Genomic DNA, 20,862 nt, shown 5'->3' with positions numbered 1-20,862 from the left:
TCTTGTTATTCCATTCACACCGCCATCCCCGAGTGTATAATCGGACTACTACTTTGTGCCATCTAAACCTGCTTAACACACCCAAAGATAAAGACTGGTCGTGATGAAAGCTCAGTGAAAGTATGGTTATGTTCAACTACAATTTAAAAAAAAGTTTTAAATACGTATTTACCGAATTAAATTATCGGCTCTCGATATTGCCCTATCAGTATCGATATATGGGAAAAATTATCGCCGGTATTTATCGATACATTTGAAAGAAGTTTCTACATCGATATTTTATCAACAGCTCTACTCACTTCCCTTCTGCACAGTTTTATTTCCGCCAGTACCTTGTCTCCTACCTTCCAAATTGCACAGCAGTTGTCGATTCGCCACACAGTTTTAATCTGCCAGGAAGTTTCGTATCACTACACACGTCGCCACAGAGTGAAAATTTCATTGTGGAACCATTGCTGCTATTTAGGAAATGCTTTAAGCAAAACCCTGTACCCGTCTGTCATTGTATTTTATAACCAATGGGCTGATGAATTGATCTGTACAGCTCCAAGTCAGATTGTCCATGAAACTGAATGTTAGAATGAGCTGATGAGTTGGAATAGGCGACGTATTACGTGTACATGGAAAGGTTTCAGACTATAGACATAGCTATGTTGTAACAGTGTCTAGGGGTTGTCATTGGCAGAGGGAAGTTACTTGCGTAAGAATGTTGAAATTTGATAATTAATTGGATGTTTAATATACAGTGCAAACTTTTATTAAATGTGAGGAATATTACGCGAAATTAGTAGAAGTAGGCCTCCTTATTCCTTGAAGTGGTAGAAACTCTTTGACTCTGAACTTGAGCTTTCACCTAGGGAAGAACTTTCTTCATTACACAGTCAGATATGTCTTAGGGCCAGAAATAGGCAGTGTTAATTAAATATTTGCTGCACATATTCTAGGATTAGAATTAGGCTCCAGTTGTTGGACATTTTACCTTAGTCGGAAATGAGTAATTCTTTGAGTGTTAAGGAACAGGAGTGTAGGAACAGATAGTTAAGCCAGTACCTGTTCCAAAATAGCAGAAACTCTACAAGCTGTATGATGCCTCATTCTGTGTCCATGAAAGACGCATGAAATGCGTACACGGTCTGTGGAATCGCTTTAAAAATTCGTATGAGAAAATTTTTGTTACCTGCTCTAAGACTTCTATCTAGTCCAAACCCCCACCCCACCACCCCTAATGACTATTATCACTTCCAACTTTTCAAAAACTGACTTGTCTAAAAATTTTGAGAAAGAAGAATTGAGAATAGCTAAATAAAATAGCAGGCGGCGGAATTTTATGCAGTAGATTTGAGGCAGGTCTGTTCACGACAGTAGAAATGTTCTAGACATGGTGTTCATCTACAAAAGGACAGTAGACATGCAAATGTCTCTGAACCGTTCATAAATTTATCGTTTTTCTGTTTTCATTTCATCGCTGATCGTCGGTTAATTTATGGCTACAGCTCAGATTTGGTGAAAAAGCCTTTCAGGACTTCATTCATGTTGACGTATATATATATATATATATATATATAAGAGAGAGAGAGAGAGAGAGAGAGAGAGAGAGAGATGACACAAAAAAGCTATGTAGCTGATATTTACTAGCCTTGAAAATACATCCCCACCCTTCCTTAAGTTATTGTAGTTTCGGAGCTATTTCTGCGTACCTTCGTCCTACTGATTTATCGCCTCCGATTGTCATCATCAATTACTTCAACGTCCCTGAAATGAAAGCGTCGACATAGTAAAGAATAGATTCTCGTTAATCACATCAAGATTTTCCGGCCTCGCTGTTCGTATTGCACATTATCACATGATCGGGGCATCCGCACCCACCTGCAAGCCTTTAACACGTCTCTATCAAACATGTGATGGTTTATTTCTCCAGGTGACTGTCTTGACTCATTCATAAAATGAATCATCCCCGACGCGGCCGTATCGATTCTGTTAATCACACCCGGAGAAGAACAGTGACAACTAAAAAAATGCAACACTTGAGAAAAATCGACTTAAAGGATTCTATAAAACTTACTTGAAATTTAAAGAATGCTTATACTATTTCAATATAAGTAAATTTGCCAGTAAATTCAACTATAGTCTGTACAACAGTTCTATGTCCATGTAGTTTCGTTCTCGTCAAATTGCGAGGAGTTATCAGATAATTATTTACTAATTCTTTGAGTTTTCACTTTCCTTATTTGCCACTTTTCCACCACAAATAACTATATATATTTTAGTAACTGTAATACACTGAGGTGATAAGCCTTTTAGTGGAGATGTCATTTGTACTCAGGCGAGTCATGTGACAATGTGCGACGTGATCATGGCCGCACTGCAGGAATTAACAGACTTCGAATGCGAAATGGCAGTTGGAGCGGAAATCTTTAGGGAATTAAGTATTCCGGGATTCATAGTGCCAAGAGTGTGTCGTGAACACCAAATTGCATGCCATGCATGCATGCTCATAGGAACATTGCATCGTAAATCCGAATAACACAGACACTGCAGTATCGTCTGGTGACATTCGTCCGACCTCCTGCTCTCGCTGAGTTACGTCTATCCGTCAGAAGCTCTGTGATTTATAGCTGATAGGAACGACGTATTTCACGCCGAAGGGTGTTATGATATTAGTTAATGCTTCCTCCAATGGTTGGTAACTTTCAAGGTAAAGTGATCTCGGCCAGTTACAACGTGTTCCATTGTTTGTTGCGGTAAGGATACAAATTATGGCTGTCATATCTGAAGAAGAAATCTACTTGAACTGTTTTGAAGCTGGTTAACTACTCCAGATTTAGTTGACAAATAATGAGTAAGAACAGCGACGTTGTCTGCACAATGAGGCAAAATAGAAAGGAGTCCCCAGTTTTCACCAAAAATATAACGCCGAAAGAAGGATGATGGTCAGCACGTTCTATTGCGGTACATTTCAAGACGTAAATATAAAGAATGGCATTGTGCAAAGAACAAGTGTAGTAGTTGCGATACAGCATTTAACAAAAAGCACAAAATTTCCTTTATTTCTTAAAGCTTTTTAACATTTAAATTTCACATTCCTTGTACCACAGTAGAAGCTAATACATACAATCTTAGACAGAAAAATATATTGCTATAGAGTAATAAGTATCAGGCTCAGGGCCTTGTGAGATCGTCCTCTAGTCTAGTCCTTTTTACATCACACGTCTGACATCGTGGTCAGGTGGTGCAAATACCAATGTATGATCAATGAGGTACTTAGATATGTCTGGTCGGCTTTGTCTTGCAGGCTGTGCAAATGTTTGTGGAACGGTAAGCACGAGTAGGTGACCAGTAGTCGCTAAGTCCGATTTCAAGATCACACGTCTCTCCTCCTGTAACATTTAATCAGTCCTGTTCCCACTTGAGCGACGAATAGCGGAAGGGCTAGTGGGGAGGGCTACACTCTGAGTTTTTTCACAAAATATGTAAAAAAAAAAATCTGTAAATTCGTGCTTGTTTAGTGTTAGGCCGCGTGTGAGTCTCTTTCCTCATAAACAAATATTACCAGGGAACTAACGACATAGGAATGTAGTTAAATCGCTAATACTGCTCTTGAAAAGTATAGTAACACTATATATTTCTCAGACAGTTCATCGCCTTCTGTTTTACCTCAGCTGCTGTAGCAATGCAACGAGGTGTGGAGCCCGTCGATGAGATATTTTGGGAAGTCATGGAAACAATACGAGGAAGCGTTAAAAGTGTGGATGATACAAACGATGATAATGAACACTTGATGGAATGGACTGAGATCAGGCATGTCAATACTTGTATTTTAACCGGGAAAGGGGGGGTGGGGGAGGTGAAGAGAAGAAAATCAGTATTTAATATACTAGAACGAGAATAAATAAAAGTAAAATTTGAAAGTAGTTCTGTTGAAAATAGTTACTTTTTCTTCATGATTTGCTACTTTTGTATTAATGTTTTCTGGTTAACAGCATTGAAAAAAAGACAAACAAACAATGAAATGATAGCTGTTTGTTCAAATTCTTTAGGTCCTGCCATAGATGATCGTAAAACTCTGATAATGATCATGATGGTAGTGAAAAGAAATTGACTGGTTGATGGGCTGCCATTAGTCATCATCGCTATAATTCAACAGATGAAACAGCATGCTGTGGAACCAGTTCGAGCTAGTCAAATGTGAACACATAGCTGCCACCGGACTGCAGTTGAGGATTTTTGTTTATTTTTTAAGCGTAGCTGGGAATACGGAGCTTTCATTCAGCAGTGATAGCTGTGGATGAACCCACAGATGATGCACTCACGTAATTGAAAGAGGCTTGTTGGCTTAGGAGGGTTTGGAAGTGAGTACCACATTAGAGATAGGAGGAGACCAGAATTGTTGAGAATTACAAGGAGTTGAGTATACAAAAAATGCAATGTACGGTTGTAGGAAGATCGTGGCGTGCAAACCTCGTAAATAGTCGGGCCTCACACTAACAGCTGATGGAAGGGATGATGAAAAGGAGCAAAGCACAAGTTAGTAGACGGTCACTTGCGGCGGTAGCCGTTGGTGAGGCTGCGCAGCTCCGCCTCGGACACCATGCGGCAGAGGTCCATGCGGATGCGCACGCGCTCCACGCGCGGCAGCTTCTTCACGGTCTTGGCCATGCTCAGGAAGAACATCTCCGTGTCGTCCATGGCCTCCGGGCCGCAGGCGGCAGAGGGGCTGCGCGCCCTGAGCCGCTTGCGGGGGCGTCGGCGCGCCCGCGGGCTCTCGTCGTCGTCTTCGTCGCGGTCCGGCTCGTCGTCGTCGTCGTAGGAGTGGCTGCCGGCGCGCCCGTTGGCCATGACGACGCTGACGAACTCTTGGGCGCCGGTGAATTCTGCGCGCCGGCCCGCGCCGTAAGCGGGGGCGTGCAGCTGGCCGGGTGACGGGGCCGGCTCCTCCGCCTTGAGCGTCGGCGCCGTCTCCGCCTCCACCAGCTCGCCGCCCGGGTCGCCGTCCTCGTTGTCCTCCTCCTCTTCCTCGTTGCTGTGCTCGTGAGACATCGCCCTGTGTCGGCACAAAGCATCCGTCCGTCAGTACACTACACTACACTGAAGCGCCAAACAAACTGGTATAGGCATGCGTATACAGAGATATGCAAACAGGCAGAATACGGCGCTGCGGTCGGCAACGCCTATGCAGGGTGTTACAAAAAGGTACGGCCAAACTTTCAGGAAACATTCCTCACACAAATATAAAGAAAAGATGTTATGTCGACATGTGTCCGGAAACGCTTAATTTCCATGTTAGAGCTCATTTTAGTTTCGTCAGTATGTACTGTACTTCCTCGATTCACAGTCAGTTGGCCCAATTGAAGGAAGGTAATGTTGACTTCGGTGCTTGTGTTGACATGCGACTCATTGCTCTATAGTACTAGCATCAGGCACATCAGTACGTAGCATCAACAGGTTAGTGTTCATCACGAACGTGGTTTTGCAGTCAGTTTACAAATGCGGAGTTGGCAGATGCCCATTTGATGTATGGATTAGCACGGGGCAATAGCCGTGGCGCGGTACGTTTGTATCAAGACAGATTTCCAGAACGAGGGTGTCCCGACAGGAAGACGTTCGAAGCAATTGATCGGCGTCTTAGGGAGCAAGGAACATTCCAGCCTATGACTCGCGACTGGGGAAGACCTACAACGACGAGGACACCTGCAATGGACGATGCAGTTCTTCGTGCAGTTGACGATAACCTTAATGTCAGCGTCAGAGAAGTTGCTGCTGAACAAGGTAACGTTGACCACGTCACTGTATGGAGAGTGCTACGGGAGAACCAGTTGTTTCCGTACCATGTACAGCGTGTGCAGGCACTATCAGCAGCTCATTGGCGTCCACGGGTACACTTCTGCGAATGGTTCATCCGAGAATGTGTAAATCCTCATTTCAGTGCAAATGTTCTCTTTACGGATGAGGCTTCATTCCAACGTGATCAAATTGTAAATTTTCACAATCAACATGTGTCGGCTGACGAGAATCCGCACGTAATTGTGCAATCACGTCATCAACATAGATTTTCTGTGAACTTTTGGGCAGGCATTGTTGGTGAGATTTTGATTGGGCCCCATGTTCTTCCACCTACGCTCAATGGAGCTCGTTATCATGATTTCATACGGGATACTTTACCTGTGCTGCTAGAACTTGTGCCTTTACAAGTACGACACAACATGGGGTTCATGCACGATGGAGCTCCAGCACATTTCGGTCGAAGTGTTCGTACGCTTCTCAACAACAGATTCGGTGACCGATGGATTGGTAGAGGCGGACCAATTCCATGGCCTCCACACTCTCCTCATCTCAACCCTCTTGACTCATTTATGGGGGCATTTGAAAGCTCTTGTCTATGCAACCCCAGTACCAAATGTAGAGACTCTTCGTGCTCGTATTGTGGACGGCTGTGATACAATACGCCATTCTCCAGGGATGCATCAGCGCATCAGGGATTCCATGCGACAGAGGGCGGATGCATGTATCCTCGCTAACGGAGGACATTTTGAATATTTCCTGTAACAAAGTGTTTGAAGTCACGCTGGTACGTTCTGTTGCTGTTCCATGATTAATGTGATTTGAAGAGAAGTAATAAAACGAGCTGTAACATGGAAAGTAAGCGTTTCCGGACACATGTCCACATAACATAATTTCTTTGTGTGTGAGAAATGTTTCCTGAAAGTTTGGCCGTACCTTTTTGTAATACCCTGTATAAGACAGCAAATGTCTGGTGCAGTGGTTGGATCGTTTACTGCTGCTACAATGGGAGGTTATCAAGAGTTGAATGAGTTCAAACGTGGCTAAGTCGGCGCACTAGCGATGGGACACAGCATCTCCGAGGCTGCGATGAAGTGGGGATTTTCCTGCACAACCATTTCACGAGTATACTGTGAATATCAAGAATTCGGTAAAACATCAAATCTCATCTACATCTATACCCATACTCCGCAAGACACCTGACGGTCTGTGGCGGAGGGTACCTTGAGTACCTCTGTCGGTTCTCCCCTTTATTCCAGTTTCGTATTGTTCGTGGAAAGAAGGATTGTCGGTATGCCTCTGTGTTCGCTCTAATCTCTCTGATTTTATCCTCATGGTCTCTTCGCCAGATATACACTCCTGGAAATTGAAATAAGAACACCGTGAATTCATTGTCCCAGGAAGGGGAAACTTTATTGACACATTCCTGGGGTCAGATACATCACATGATCACACTGACAGAACCACAGGCACATAGACACAGGCAACAGAGCATGCACAATATCGGCACTAGTACAGTGTATATCCACATTTCGCAGCAATGCAGGCTGATATTCTCCCATGGAGACGATCGTAGAGATGCTGGATGTAGTCCTGTGGAACGGCTTGCCATGCCATTTCCACCTGGACACCTTCTAGAGCACGTTGGGTGGCACTGGATACATGCGGACGTGCATTGTCCTGTTGGAACAGCAAGTTCCCTTGCCGGTCTAGGAATGGTAGAACGATGGGTTCGATGACGGTATGTACCGTGCACTATTCAGTGTCCCCTCGACGATCACCAGAGGTGTACGGCCAGTGTAGGAGATCGCTCCCCACACCATGATGCCGGGTGTTGACCCTGTGTGCCTCGGTCGTATGCAGTCCTGATTGTGGCGCTCACCTGCACGGCGCCAAACACGCATACGACCATCATTGGCACCAAGGCAGAAGCGACTCTCATCGCTGAAGACGACACGTCTCCATTCGTCCCTCCATGCACGCCTGTCGTGACACCACTGGAGGCGGGCTGCACGATGTTGGGGCGTGAGCCGAAGACGGCCTAACGGTGTGCGGGACCGTAGCCAAGCTTCATGGAGACGGTTGCGAATGGTCCTAGCCGATACCCCAGGAGCAACAGTGTCCCTAATTTGCTGGGAAGTGGCGGTGCGGTCCCCTACGGCACTGCGTAGGATCCTACGGTCTTGGCGTGCATCCGTGCGTCGCTGCGGTCCGGTCCCAGGTCGACGGGCACGTGCACCTTCCGCCGACTACTGGCGACAACATCGATGTACTGTGGAGACCTCACGCCCCACGTGTTGAGCAATTCGGCGGTACGTCCACCCGGCCTCCCGCATGCCCACTATACGCCCTCGCTCAAAGTCCGTCAACTGCCAATACGGTTCACGTCCACGCTGTCGCGGCATGCTACCAGTGTTACAGACTGCGATGGAGCTCCGTATGCCACGGCAAACTGGCTGACACTGACGGCGGCGGTGCACAAATGCTGCGCAGCTAGCGCCATTCGACGGCCAACACCGCGGTTCTTGGTGTGTCCGCTGTGCCGTGCGTGTGATCATAGCTTGTACAGCTCTCTCGCAGTGTCCGGAGCAAGTATGGTGGGTCTGACACACCGGTGTCAATGTGTTCTTTTTTCCATTTCCAGGAGGGAGCAATATACTGCTAGACTCCTCGGTGACGGTATGTTCTCGAAACCTCGACAAAAGCCCGTACCGAGCTACTGAGCGTCTCTCCTGCAGAGTCTTCCACTGGAGTTTATCTATCATCTCCGTAACGCTTTCGCGATTACTAAATGATCCTGTAACGAAGCGCGCTGCTCTCAGTTGGATCTTCTCTCTCTCTCTCTCTCTCTCTCTCTCTCTCTCTCTCTCTCTCTCTCTATCGACCCTATCTGGTACGGATCCCACACTGCTGAGCAGTATTCAAACAGTGGGCGAACAAGCGTACTGTATCCTACTTCATTTGTTTTCGGATTGCATTTCCTTAGGATTCTTCCAATGAATCTGTCTGGCATCTGCTTTACCGACGATCAACTTTATATGATCATTCCATTTTAAATCACTCCTAATGCGTACTCCCAGATAATTCATGAAATTAACTGCTTCCAGTTGCTGACCTGCTATTTTGTAGCTAAATGATAAAGAATCTTTCTTTCTATGTATCCGCAGCACATTACACTTGTCTACATTGAAACTTAATTGCCATTCCCTGCACCATGCGTCAATTCCCTGCAGATCCTCGTGCATTTCAGTACAATTTTCCATTGTTACAACCTCTCGATATACCACAGCATTATCCGCAAAAAGCAGTGAATTTCCGATGTCATCCACAAGGTCATTGATGTATATTGTGAATAGCAACGGTCCTACGACACTCCCCTGCGGCACACCTGAAATCACTCATACTTCGGAAGACTTCTCTCCGTTGAGAATGACACGCTGCATTCTGTTATCTAGGAACTCTTCAATCCAATCACACAATTGGTCTGATAGTCCATATGCTCTTACTTTGTTCATTAAACGACTGTGGGGAACTGTATCGAACGCCTTGCGGAAGTCAAGAAAAACGACATCTACCTGTGAACCCGTGTCTATGGCCCTCTGAGTCTCGTGGACGAATAGCGCGAGCTGGTTTCACACGATCGTCTTTTTCGAAACCCATGTTGATGCCTACAGAGCAGATTTCTAGTCTCCAGGAAAGTCATTATACTCGAACATAATACATGTTCCAAAATACAACAACAGACATCGCTGCGGCCGGCCGGAAAAAGATCGTTCGACGTGACGGAAGTGCAATCCTTCCGCAAATTCCTGCAGATTTCAATGCTGGGCCATCAACGGGTGTCAGCGTGCGAGCTATTCAACGAAACATCGATATGGGCTTTCGGAGCCGAAGGCCCAGTCGTGTGCCCTTGATGACTGCACGACACAAAGGTTTGCGCCTCGCCTGGGCCCGGCAGCTCCACCACCGGAATGTTGATGGCTGGAAACATGTTGCCTGGTCGGTCCAATCTCGTTTCAAATTGTATCGAGCGGGAGGACGTGTACGGATATGGAGACAACCTCATGAATCCATGGACCCTGCATGGCAGCACGGGACTGTTCAAACTTGGAGGCTCTTAATGGTGTGGGACACCTGATACGACTCTATGAGAGGTCTAGATACGACTCTGAGAGGTGACACGCACGTAAGCATTCTGTCTGTTCAACTGCATCCATTTATGTCCATTGTGCATTCCGACGGATTTGGGCAATTCCAGCAGGACAGTGCGACACCCCACACCGAGAATTTCTACAGAGTGGTTCCAGGAACATTCTCCTGAATTTAAAACTTCCACTGGCCCCCAGATTCCCAAGACATGAACATTATTGAGCATATCTGGGATGCCCATAGTCGTTTAATGAACAAAGTAAGAGCATACGGACTATCAGATCAATTGTGTGATTGGATTGAGGAGTTCCTAGATAACAGAGCGCAGCACGTCATTCTCAATGGAGAGAAGTCTTCCGAAGTAAGAGTGATTTCAGGTGTGCCGCAGGGGAGTGTCATAGGACCGTTGCTATTCACAATATACATAAATGACCTGGTGGATGACATCGGAAGTTCACTGAGGCTTTTTGCAGATGATGCTGTGGTGTATCGAGAGGTTGCAACAATGGAAAATTGTACTGAAATGCAGGAGGATCTGCAGCGAATTGACGCATGGTGCACGGAATGGCAATTGAATCTCAATGTAGCGAAGTGTAATGTGATGCGAATACATAAAAAGATAGGTCCCTTATCATTTAGCTACAAAATAGCAGGTCAGCAACTGGAAGCAGTTAATTCCATAAATTATCTGGGAGTACGCATTAGGAGTGATTTAAAATGGAATGATCATATAAAGTTGATCGTCGGTAAAGCAGATGCCAGACTGAGATTCATTGGAAGAATCCTAAGGAAATGCAATCCGACAACAAAGGAAGTAGGTTACAGTACGCTTGTTCGCCCAATGCTTGAATACTGCTCAGCAGTGTGGGATGCGCACCAGGTAGGGTTGATAGAAGAGATAGAGAAGATCCAACGGAGAGCAGCGCGCTTCGTTACAGGATCATTTAGTAATTGCGAAAGCGTTACGGAGATGATAGATAAACTCCAGTGGAAGACTCTGCAGGAGAGACGCTCAGTAGCTCGGTACGGGCTTTTGTTGAAGTTTCGAGAACATACCTTCACCGAAGAGTCAAGCAGTATATTGCTCCCTCCTACGTATATCTCGCGAAGAGACCATGAGGATAAAATCAGAGAGATTAGAGCCCACACAGAAGCATACCGACAATCCTTCTTTCCACGTACAATACGAGACTGGAATAGAAGGGAGAACCGATAGAGGTACTCAGGGTACCCTCCGCCACACACCGTCAGGTGGCTTGCGGAGTACGGATGTAGATGTAGATGTAGATGACTGCTGTCAGAAGACATCTCCACCCCGTCGTACTCGTAATGATTTATAGACTGCAAGCGTTATTCATGGTGTCAGTTCCCTCCAGCACTACTTCAGACATTGGTCGAGTCTACGCCACGTCGTTTTGCGGCGCTTCTGCGTGCTCGCGGCAGCCATACACGATATTAGGCAGGTGTACCAAAGTTTTACAAGTAAAACTGCGACTGCGAACAACATACCTTAAAAATTATTAAATTACTGTATGTGTAAGGGACCTCACTGACAGTCTTGATAGCAACGACTGATCTCATTAATTTTTATTTCAGTATGTGTATTTGACATCAACTGAATAACTAATGTAGTGACGCTGAGTCGCATTGAGGAAAAAAAGAAATGTACAACACTACTGGACTAAAAGAAGGAATCAGTTGGTAGGGAATATCCTGAACCATTGAGGAAATAGCAGTCTGGTGTCAAAAAACCGGCAGAGGGAGACCGAGACTTAACTACAGTAAGCAGGTTTCAATGGGTATTCAGAAATGAAGAGACAGTTGACTAACACGGAGAGCTGCACCGAAACAGTACTCCGGTCCTAGGGTAGTCGGATGCTCCCCCCCCCTCCCCCTTCCCCTCGTAATTTTTTAACATATTCTATAACCGAAAATAATTTTCCTTGAGACAGAAAAGCTTAAGTCCAGAAATCAGCAGGGCAAAACTCAGCTTCCCCTTTTCTCTGGCGACATTTGGCGAACCGTCGATCATGCGACAAAATGTCAATCCTAAGGGCCCGGGTTCGATTCCCGGCTGTAGAGGAGAATTTCTCCGCTCAGGGACTGGGTGTTGTGTTGTCCTAATCATCATCATTTCCTCCTCATCGACGCGCTAGTCGCTGAAGTGGCGTCAAATCGAAAGACTTGCACCCAGCGAACGGTCTACCCGACGGGAGGACATAGTCACACGACATTTACATTTGTTATTAAAAAAATGGCAATCCTAGACTACCAATCTGGTATCCTATCGCTGTCTGGAGCGTCCCACAGGCACGTCTTCGCTGCTCACTGGGGCTCAGTTCGAAGCAGGACTCATCGCTGAAGACAGTTCTACTCCAGTAAGGGAGATAAAAATAGTGGATAATTTAAGTATAGTGACTATACCTGGACCAGAATAAAGATACTATTGACATGTACGGAAAGGGACGATTTTGTCGGTTCACAGTTATCCGCATGCCCTTTTCTTTTCGCGTTAACTTGCCGTACCGAATTTTACCCTTAAGGGACGAAATAGCGTTTTCAGTTTTCTGCTTAGTTCACTCTTAGCTGCAGACTTTTTTGCGTGTTAAAAAATCAGTACAAAGAAGTAAAGCACGTAACGAAAACAAAGCACAACAGTTACGTTAGTGGCTGTAACTGTAACACGCAGAGAGGTATGCCAACGGCAAACAGCAGGCGCGACCAAGCTCTTTCTGTGGCTAGTTGTTGCTGTGGAAGCTCTTCTGTAAACATCTAGCTGTCAATCACTTTGTTACTGTGATCCGACCATTGTAGCAAGTGTACCCAGAACCCTTTGTCGTGACATCTCAAAGCTATTTGATCAATATAAGTTGCCACCCCCACTCCCCGTCACCCCTCCGCAGACTCATCTAAGCAAGACAACTTTATCTTTTGTTTGTACAAGCGTACAGCACGCCATGGTCTGCGCTGTTATTCCTTCTGAATAGTACCAACCCGCAGCGCGCAAATCATATACGACAAAGCCTTCGGCAGCGATGAACATGAAATTCAAATGTCTGTCACGCGAAAGCGCCACGTGCAGCTGAAAACAGGCTCAGTCGGAATCTCTTTGTTATTCAAAGTGCCGCGATTTCCAATACATGCACCTGCCTTCGTGCGTCTCGTTCCTATTCCATCACAGAAAGACGAATTCTTCACCTGGCTGCTATCATTGCTGTCGCATATTTCTTTTCGATTTAGTAATGGTAATTTGAACGTATTTCCATTACTCCCGGTATCTGTATCGATATCTTGAAGGCTAGGCTAGGCTAGGCTAGGCTCTACAGAGTGAGGATGAAAAACCATACACGTATTAGCCACTGACCTCGGGAGGTGACGTATTTTACAACACATGTTTTATTACATCCACTTCCCCAAGACTGGATTCAAATGATCTACGGGCGAAGCAGTCACTTACTGCCAAATTGTTCGGAACCTTTAACGCGTCGTACTGCTAAAATATAGATTCTTCCCAGCGCTAAAATATAGATTCTTCCCAGCGATTCACATTTATTTATTCCACATCCAAGTGACACTTTTAATTGCGCTGTTGGGGCTTTAATATCTGGGATCATAAATCTAGCATAAGTGACTTCCCAGTCCACATGCCTGGGAGCATAGTAAAGGGAATCTGCACAGCGTGCTAAATACAGGACAAACGCCGTTTTGCAGGCGGCGTTTCCTCACGGATGTGCACAGAGCAACAGACTTAACGAAAAGTGAATGTAACAGAAAACCAACAAATGAATAAGTCGAAAAGTACTGTCAGTAGCGTGATGTTTTCATATAAATTCACAGAAAAAGATGAAATGTCGGTATTGTCGATACAATTACATTGGTTGTGTGTAAAGTTGCTATAAGGACAAATAAATTCCCCGTCATGTCGCGCTGAGACTGTGGGGCCACGTTGTTACATTGTAACTCAGTCAGCAAAATCTACAGCCACATCGTAAGTCAGTGTCGTAAGTCAAACAGTGTCGAGGAGCAAACAACTGATAAAAAATTTTATCTGCAGTTTTGACTAACTCACCAATTAAATAAGTAATAGAAGCAGAATAATAAGAAATAAAACCATAGCAAAGGTACGATTCATTGTTTACAGACTTGTAGAAAATAGTGAATGTGTTAAGCCTAAATGCAATGCTCTCCAGGAAAGTTACACTAGGAAGAAGTAGTACAGGATTTGCAGATGTTCCTGGGAGCAGTGCACCTGAGATTTGAGTAAAGCCTCTAAAACGTATCCTAAATAGTTTAGTGTCTTATTACGTTGCGCTTTTTTTCAACGCTTTAGGCAGGTTAAAGTTGAAGATTCTATTGGTGGCAGTTGTACAAAAATGGGGCGATGGCATCGACAGTCGATTCAGTGATACGTTCTCGGCATCAACTGATTCGCTGTCAAATATAGGCTGCATTACTGTATCAAACAGTTGCACTTCAAGGAATCGTGAATATTGACCAGAAGAGCCACGCAGAATTCTTAACGCTTTATTTTATGAGGCGGCTTAATTTGGTCGTGGCCAGTTACCAAAAGCGCAGTATTCTGATATTTAACTGCCAGGTTTGTTAGTTAAGCAGCAAATCTTGTGTGCTGCTGAGGATATGATAATTAATTTCTACGGTATAGTTTTGCACTACCGGACAGGTTTGACTTAATTGCTATTTAACAATTTGCGGTGCTGATAACTTTTCGGAGAAGCCATGTTAACATGTAGTCTTACGAGGAAATACGTCCCGTCTGTTGCATAGAGTTGAAAAAGTGGCTATGCACTCAACGGGTTGCGCCTAGAAGGGTTCATGACACTGCAATACAACTGAGCTCTGCGGGTTGTCCGCTCAGTAGGCGCTCCCGATGACGCTCAACCGTCGCGGCGCTCACCTATAATACCAGCGAGATGTGTACAAAACAGTTTAAACCTTGAAAATACTTCTTTTGGTAACCTTTTTTGTTTTGCTCGCTAAAATTTTATACTGCCGTACTATTCCGTTTCGGCAAATGGCTTACACAAAAACATAATAAAATCCATAAATAGAAAGCATCACTTTATGAGACCATGCAGCATCAGCATTTTCCGAGTACCGTGGTGTCCCAAGGGCATTACATGGAAAACATTTTTCACCTTCAGGTAGCAGCGTTAATGGAAGTTAAAAATCTGATAATTTCAAACGTTGCGAAAGCCGTATTAACTGAAATCTCTGCTTTAACCAAGACTAAAGCGCCAGGCGCACCGCGTGCCCAAGAAAGATTTTGTACCCTGTTCGTTATGTATTTATTAGATCATAAGTTTTCGTTCCCACTATGGTAATACGTAATATAAACGAAGTCGATAGATATTTCAGACAAAAAGAGAACAGAGCTTTTGAAATGTGATGCTACTGAAGAATGCTGAAGGTTAGATGTACTGAATAGAACGAAGGAGACGGGAATTTGGCATAACTTGATTAAAAGAAGGAATCGGTTGATAGGGTTAGAGGGAAGTATGAGGGGAAAAATTGTACAGGAAGACCAAGATACGAACACAATAAGCAGTTTGATGCATGTAGGTGTGGTAGTTATTTGGGATGAAGAAGCTTATACAGCTGGAAGGCTACATCAAAGCAACTCAACATATGGAATGACAAATATATGGTTATGTACTGAGTTTGGGGCGTTTCCATGTGCCTCGCCCTTCCATGTTTCGTTTCGGCATGTGGTGATGCATTTTGCGTTGTGGCGTTTTGTTTTTACACAATATACATTTCTGATTAGTGGCATAGTGATTTGTTTAAAATAGATTCTTAAGTACTTATCTCGTCGCTCGAACTTTGTGTTGGACGTACCAGCATGGGTGCATGCGCGGGTAACGTTATAAATTGGTGTTGCGTGGATACGATTTTAACTAGGAATATTGATTCGGGTGTCAACGCGAAAAACTTGCGGAGCACTACTAGGATAGCTCAGTTACCATTTTATTGTACTTAGAGCTACCATGTTATTGTACTTAGAGCAAAGTTCAGAATACGATCTTAAAAGGTGTCACTGTAGTGTGGACTTTTCGTAAAATGACGGAATATGGTCACTTTGCACTTTGTAATTAAAAGTGATTTGAAAATGACATGAAGTAGAGATATTATAAACGTGCTTGACAATGACGCTTAGTCGACATTTTGGCTAGTCGCACGATTAAATAAACGTAGCATTACAGCCTACTACGAACTATTAGGTTTATTAAGCATCTGGAGGCTGTGAGCCCCCACAAATACAAAATTTTATTTACTGTTTTATTCGTAATGACCTTGGTGGCAACATGGAAGAAACTGGAGCGTAAAGTGTCACAATTTACGTGGAGCGTAAAGTGTCACAATTTACGTAAGGATATTGGGAACTGCGGTGATCGTCTTTCTGTTTCCTCAGCGCACAACCTGCGACCGACATCCGAGCGAGTAAAAGTCGCATTGTTTAAACATTATAACGATTTCCAGAATGAATTTTTCACTCATCGGTGTCCATTGATATGAAACCTCCTGGCAGATTAAAACTGTGTACCGGGCCGTGTCTCAAACCCGGGACCTTTATCTTTCGCGGGCAAGTTCTCTATCGACTGAGCTAATCGAGCACATTTGTAGAGCTCTTGCCCGTGAAAGACAAAGGTCCCAGATTCAAGCCTCAATCCGGCACACGGTTTTAATCTGCGAGGAAGTTTCATTCTAACGAGTTGTAATGTAACAAAACTTCACTCATACTATGTGTATATGCTATTACTTCGCTTTAAAATACTTGGCGCATGTCTTTATATTCAGGTTAAGTGATTGCTGATAGCTTGAGAATGGCCTTGGAGCCAAAACTATGTGAGAAATACGTGCAAATAGGTGTTTATGCACCTGGAACTACTATGCAGTCAGATCCTATAAAAAAGGTATAACAACTAATTTAAGGTCATAAGCGTTACAAAAAAATTCCTTGCGATTGGAATATAAGAACCGGCAGCACCCCTTCTAAAGCGTTGGTGCGATTTGCATCTGAGCTACTTTCTACGAGTCGCGAATGCCAGACAATAGAAATCAAGCATAGTAATACACAGATGACGGTAGGAACACGTGCGATCTCTACAGAAACTTGTAGTTACTTGTATTTCCAATTTACATTTATATTTGGATCATGTTTGTTAGACTATAAGGCACGTTCTCCCTTTGAGAGTCCCTTATATAATCCTTGGAAGACAGCTTCGGCAGAAGAACAGAACGTAAGTTTGGAGAGGCGTAGCACCCTTTCTACATTCGTCTTCTCACATACACGATTTTCATCCAGCAAACGCTGAAATCTGAAGAAATAGCAATCTACGCTAGACTGTGTTACGCAACATTCCAGCTTCTCTTCCACTATTTAGGCGACCATTATCATTCTATCGGCACACTCTTATCCATAAAAGCGAGTTTGGTTCACATCAGGGCTCCATAGTCTTCTGGAAATATGATGATGATGTTTGGTTTGTGGGGTTATCAGCCCCCATACAAATTTCCAACATTTACTCAGTCCAATCTCGCCACTTTCATGAATGATGATGAAACGATGAGGACGGCACAAACACCCAGTCCCCAGGCAGAGAAAATCCCGACCCGGGACCGCGTGATTCAGAGACAGCTACGCTAGCCCCTAGACAACGAGCTGCGGACTTCTTGAAATATATATAGTATATTGACACCTGTAGGAATAGTACAGGCTGCAAGAGTGTAATTAGCAGCGAATTCCTAAAAAAAAAGTTATGCTTGAAGGTACGCTTCATTTTCCCGCACAATGAGGAGGGCAGACTGTTACAGTGTCGTTTCCATTACTTATGGGTCCACAGCATCAATAAATTTGTTAATATATTTTGCTTAGTGTTTTATTTTACGATTGCAATTTCGGTATTATGCAGTTTTCAATGATCTACGAAATTTGCTCATTGCGTTGTATTGTTATTTGTACGTGCTTAAAAACGGATTAATGCCGAAATTGCAATCGTAAAATAAAACACCAATAGCTGAAAGCAAGATGACATTTAAAAATTTCCTTTCCCTTTGAGCCACACTGGTATTGCGTCCACGGAAATTATCTAGGATGGTATTTCTAGATCAAGCATTTACCTTACAATTAAAGACAAGCTCTTGATACACTTGGTCGCTTAAGGAATTAAAGCAAGCTTTTAGTTCTAGATTATTAGGCAGGGGGCTATCCACTTTGCGAATTATCCGTAGACGCCAATTTTGGAAGAAATAATAAACGAAACCTGAAGTATCCTGTAGTAATTAGTACGAATATTATGTTTTGAATATGCATGTCACTCTTGTATCTTTTCAGCGGATATCGTTGTCTTCGGCAGTGTGGTTTCAAGGTTGTAGTAAGGAATGTGATACTGCTACTCATCCGACCAGTCTTATGAAACATATTGTGTGGTAGTGAAGACCCAAATGATGGAAAAAGTCGCGAGGGATTAAATACTGATGCCTGTTAACCGAGACTGGAGCAACTAGGTGACGCGAATATAATGAACAAACTGTGTTGATCAAAGGAAAAGAGCGGAGACTATGTGATCAAGGAACAGTTATAGCGCGCACAAAGACACTGAAATACGTCGATGTAATATTACAGTATCTAGTACAAACGAATTTTCACCTTGTAACTACGTTTTAACTCTCCGGAAAATTAGAACCATTGATAGGGGAAAAGCAATTGGCAGAAAGAAAAGAAGGGGGAAAAAATACTTCCCGAAAGTGATCCGAAATTCAATGTTTTAGGTGTAGTCAGTAATCCTATCCCCGATTCTGTAAAGAATCTAACTCACATGCTTAAATGTTATATCTGCTGGACTATACTGGCGGAAAAAAGAACCGTAACACAAAGAAGCAGTTGTGCGAGATAAACGAAAGTAGATAGGCTTGTTTCCGTGGTACCCGTGCGGTCTCGTCGGGCGCCTTATAACGGTTCGTGCGGCATCCCCCCCCCCCCCCCCTCCCTCCCCAGTTGGTGGTTCGAGTCCTCCCTACGGTGGGTATGTTTTGTCCTTAGCGTTAAGTTAGGTTAAGGTAGATTAAGTAGTGTGTAAGCCTAGGGACCGATGACCTGAGCGGTTTGGTCCCCTTGACCTTACCACAAATTTCGAAAGTTACATCTGAAAGGCCGGCCGCGGTGGTCTCGCGGTTCTAGGCGCGCAGTCCGGAACCGTGCGACTGCTACTGTCGCAGGTTCGTTCGTGCCTCGGGTCGAATCGTGCCTCGGGCATGGATGTGTGTGATGTCCTTAGGTTAGTTAGGTTTAAGTAGTTCTAAGTTCTAGGGAACTAATAACCACAGCAGTTGAGTCCCATAGTGCACAGAGCCATTTGAACCATTTTTTACATCTGAAAGATGTCTATTCAGATTTTGCGCCCACATATGAGTGGCGCTAGTTGCGCCACTATGAGGATGCATATCAGGTTTGCTTTAAATAGACGCTGTAACGGTTGTGATCTTTAGTTACCTTTGAGACTGGACGTGATGAATTGATATAAGTCAAGAATGCCTTTAAGGCAACAGAGACGCCATTACCAACACCTCACTTAGTTTGAATTTGTGATATTCCTGCAATACCTGGCAGGAATGTAGCCACTGCACATGATACCTGGTTGCGGTATCGCGAGAATTAATATGGTCGCAAGAAGACAGGGCTTCAGACGACCACGTAGCACAATCGTCTTAGGCGTAAAACTCCGGCGCATCTTACTGCATCTGCAGCAGCAACTTGAGCAGCAGCTGACACAACGCACTGTAACAAATCGGTTTCTTCAAAGTCGGCTCCGAGCCAAACGCCCTGCAGCTTGCACAGCCTTTTGCGACTTCAGCGGTGTCACGCGAGAGCTCATTGGAGGACAAGGTGGAGGTCTGATGTGTTTTCTGATGATGGACGCCAGTTCTGCGTCGGTGACAGTGGGGGCCGTGTGTTGGGTAGGAGGAGGTTAGGTGAGCGCTTGCAACCAACCTGTCTGCGTGCTGGGCACACTGGACATAGACTTGGAGTTATTGTCTGGAGTGCAATTTCGTATGACAGATTGCTCTACAGAATGTCGACATGTTGCTCTGACCTTCTCGATCACCAGATCTGTCTCCAAACGAGCACATATGGAACATCATCGGATGACCACTTCAGCGTGTCCATGTACTGAGCGACCAAGTGCAACAGGGATAGAACTCTATCCCACAAACTGACATCCGGCACTTACACAACACAATGCAAGCACGTTCACATGTTTGCATAAAGTTAATGACTTAAATGAGTTATCTAGACAAATGTATTCCCGAAATTTTATCGCTTTACTTTAATTATTTTTCGGCGTTGCGACTTTTTTCTGTCGGTGTTATGTTAACCGGCGACCTAGAGGCTCCGTCCCCACCGCAGTCACAACGGTCCGCAACCCCACAACTATCGCAGCCCACTTCACCCCTCCGCCGCTCCACACCGAACCACAGACAAAGACATGTTACTCTATGACCTGTGACCGAACCCAGGGTTATTGTGCGGTTTGGCCCCCGGTGGACCGCAAACACTCCCCCCCCCGCCTCACATCAGACGAGTGTAACCCCTACGTTTGCGTGGTGGACTATAGTGGTGTACAAGTACGTGGAGAACTTGTTTGCGAAGCAATCGCCGACATAGTGTAGCTGAGGCGTAATAAGGGGAACCAGCCCGCATTCGCCGAGGCAGATGGAAAACTGCCTAAAAACCATCCACAGACTGGCCGGTTCACCGGACCTCGACACACATCCGCCGGGCGGATTCGTGCCGCGGACCAGGCGCTCTTTCCCGCTCGGAAAGCCGTGCGTGAGACCGCACTGCCAACCGGGCAGTGCCCGGTGTACTTATTCAATGTTATAATTATGAATTTACATTTAGTGGTATATGTGAAT

At 44.7% G+C, this 20,862-nt stretch overlaps 2 protein-coding genes across 3 annotated transcripts in view; one reads left to right on the top strand and one right to left on the bottom strand.

Annotated features, from left to right (window-relative positions):
* LOC126356270 (DENN domain-containing protein 5B) overlaps nucleotides 1-20,862 on the top strand; it is a 467,453-nt gene that overhangs the window by 231,273 nt on the left and 215,318 nt on the right. The gene's annotated exons all lie outside the window — the stretch shown is intronic.
* LOC126356274 (uncharacterized) overlaps nucleotides 3,020-20,862 on the bottom strand; it is a 43,794-nt gene continuing 25,951 nt past the window's right edge. Inside the window, exon 3 of the mRNA XM_050007125.1 lies at nucleotides 3,020-5,041. Within this exon, the coding sequence (XP_049863082.1) occupies nucleotides 4,537-5,041 (505 nt within the window). The 3' untranslated portion in view covers nucleotides 3,020-4,536. The remainder of the gene's footprint in view (nucleotides 5,042-20,862) is intronic.

This window comes from Schistocerca gregaria, chromosome 3 (genome assembly GCF_023897955.1).
Source record: "Schistocerca gregaria isolate iqSchGreg1 chromosome 3, iqSchGreg1.2, whole genome shotgun sequence".
In the NCBI taxonomy this organism is placed as follows: domain Eukaryota; kingdom Metazoa; phylum Arthropoda; class Insecta; order Orthoptera; family Acrididae; genus Schistocerca; species Schistocerca gregaria.
This window is presented reverse-complemented; position numbering and strand designations above follow the sequence as displayed.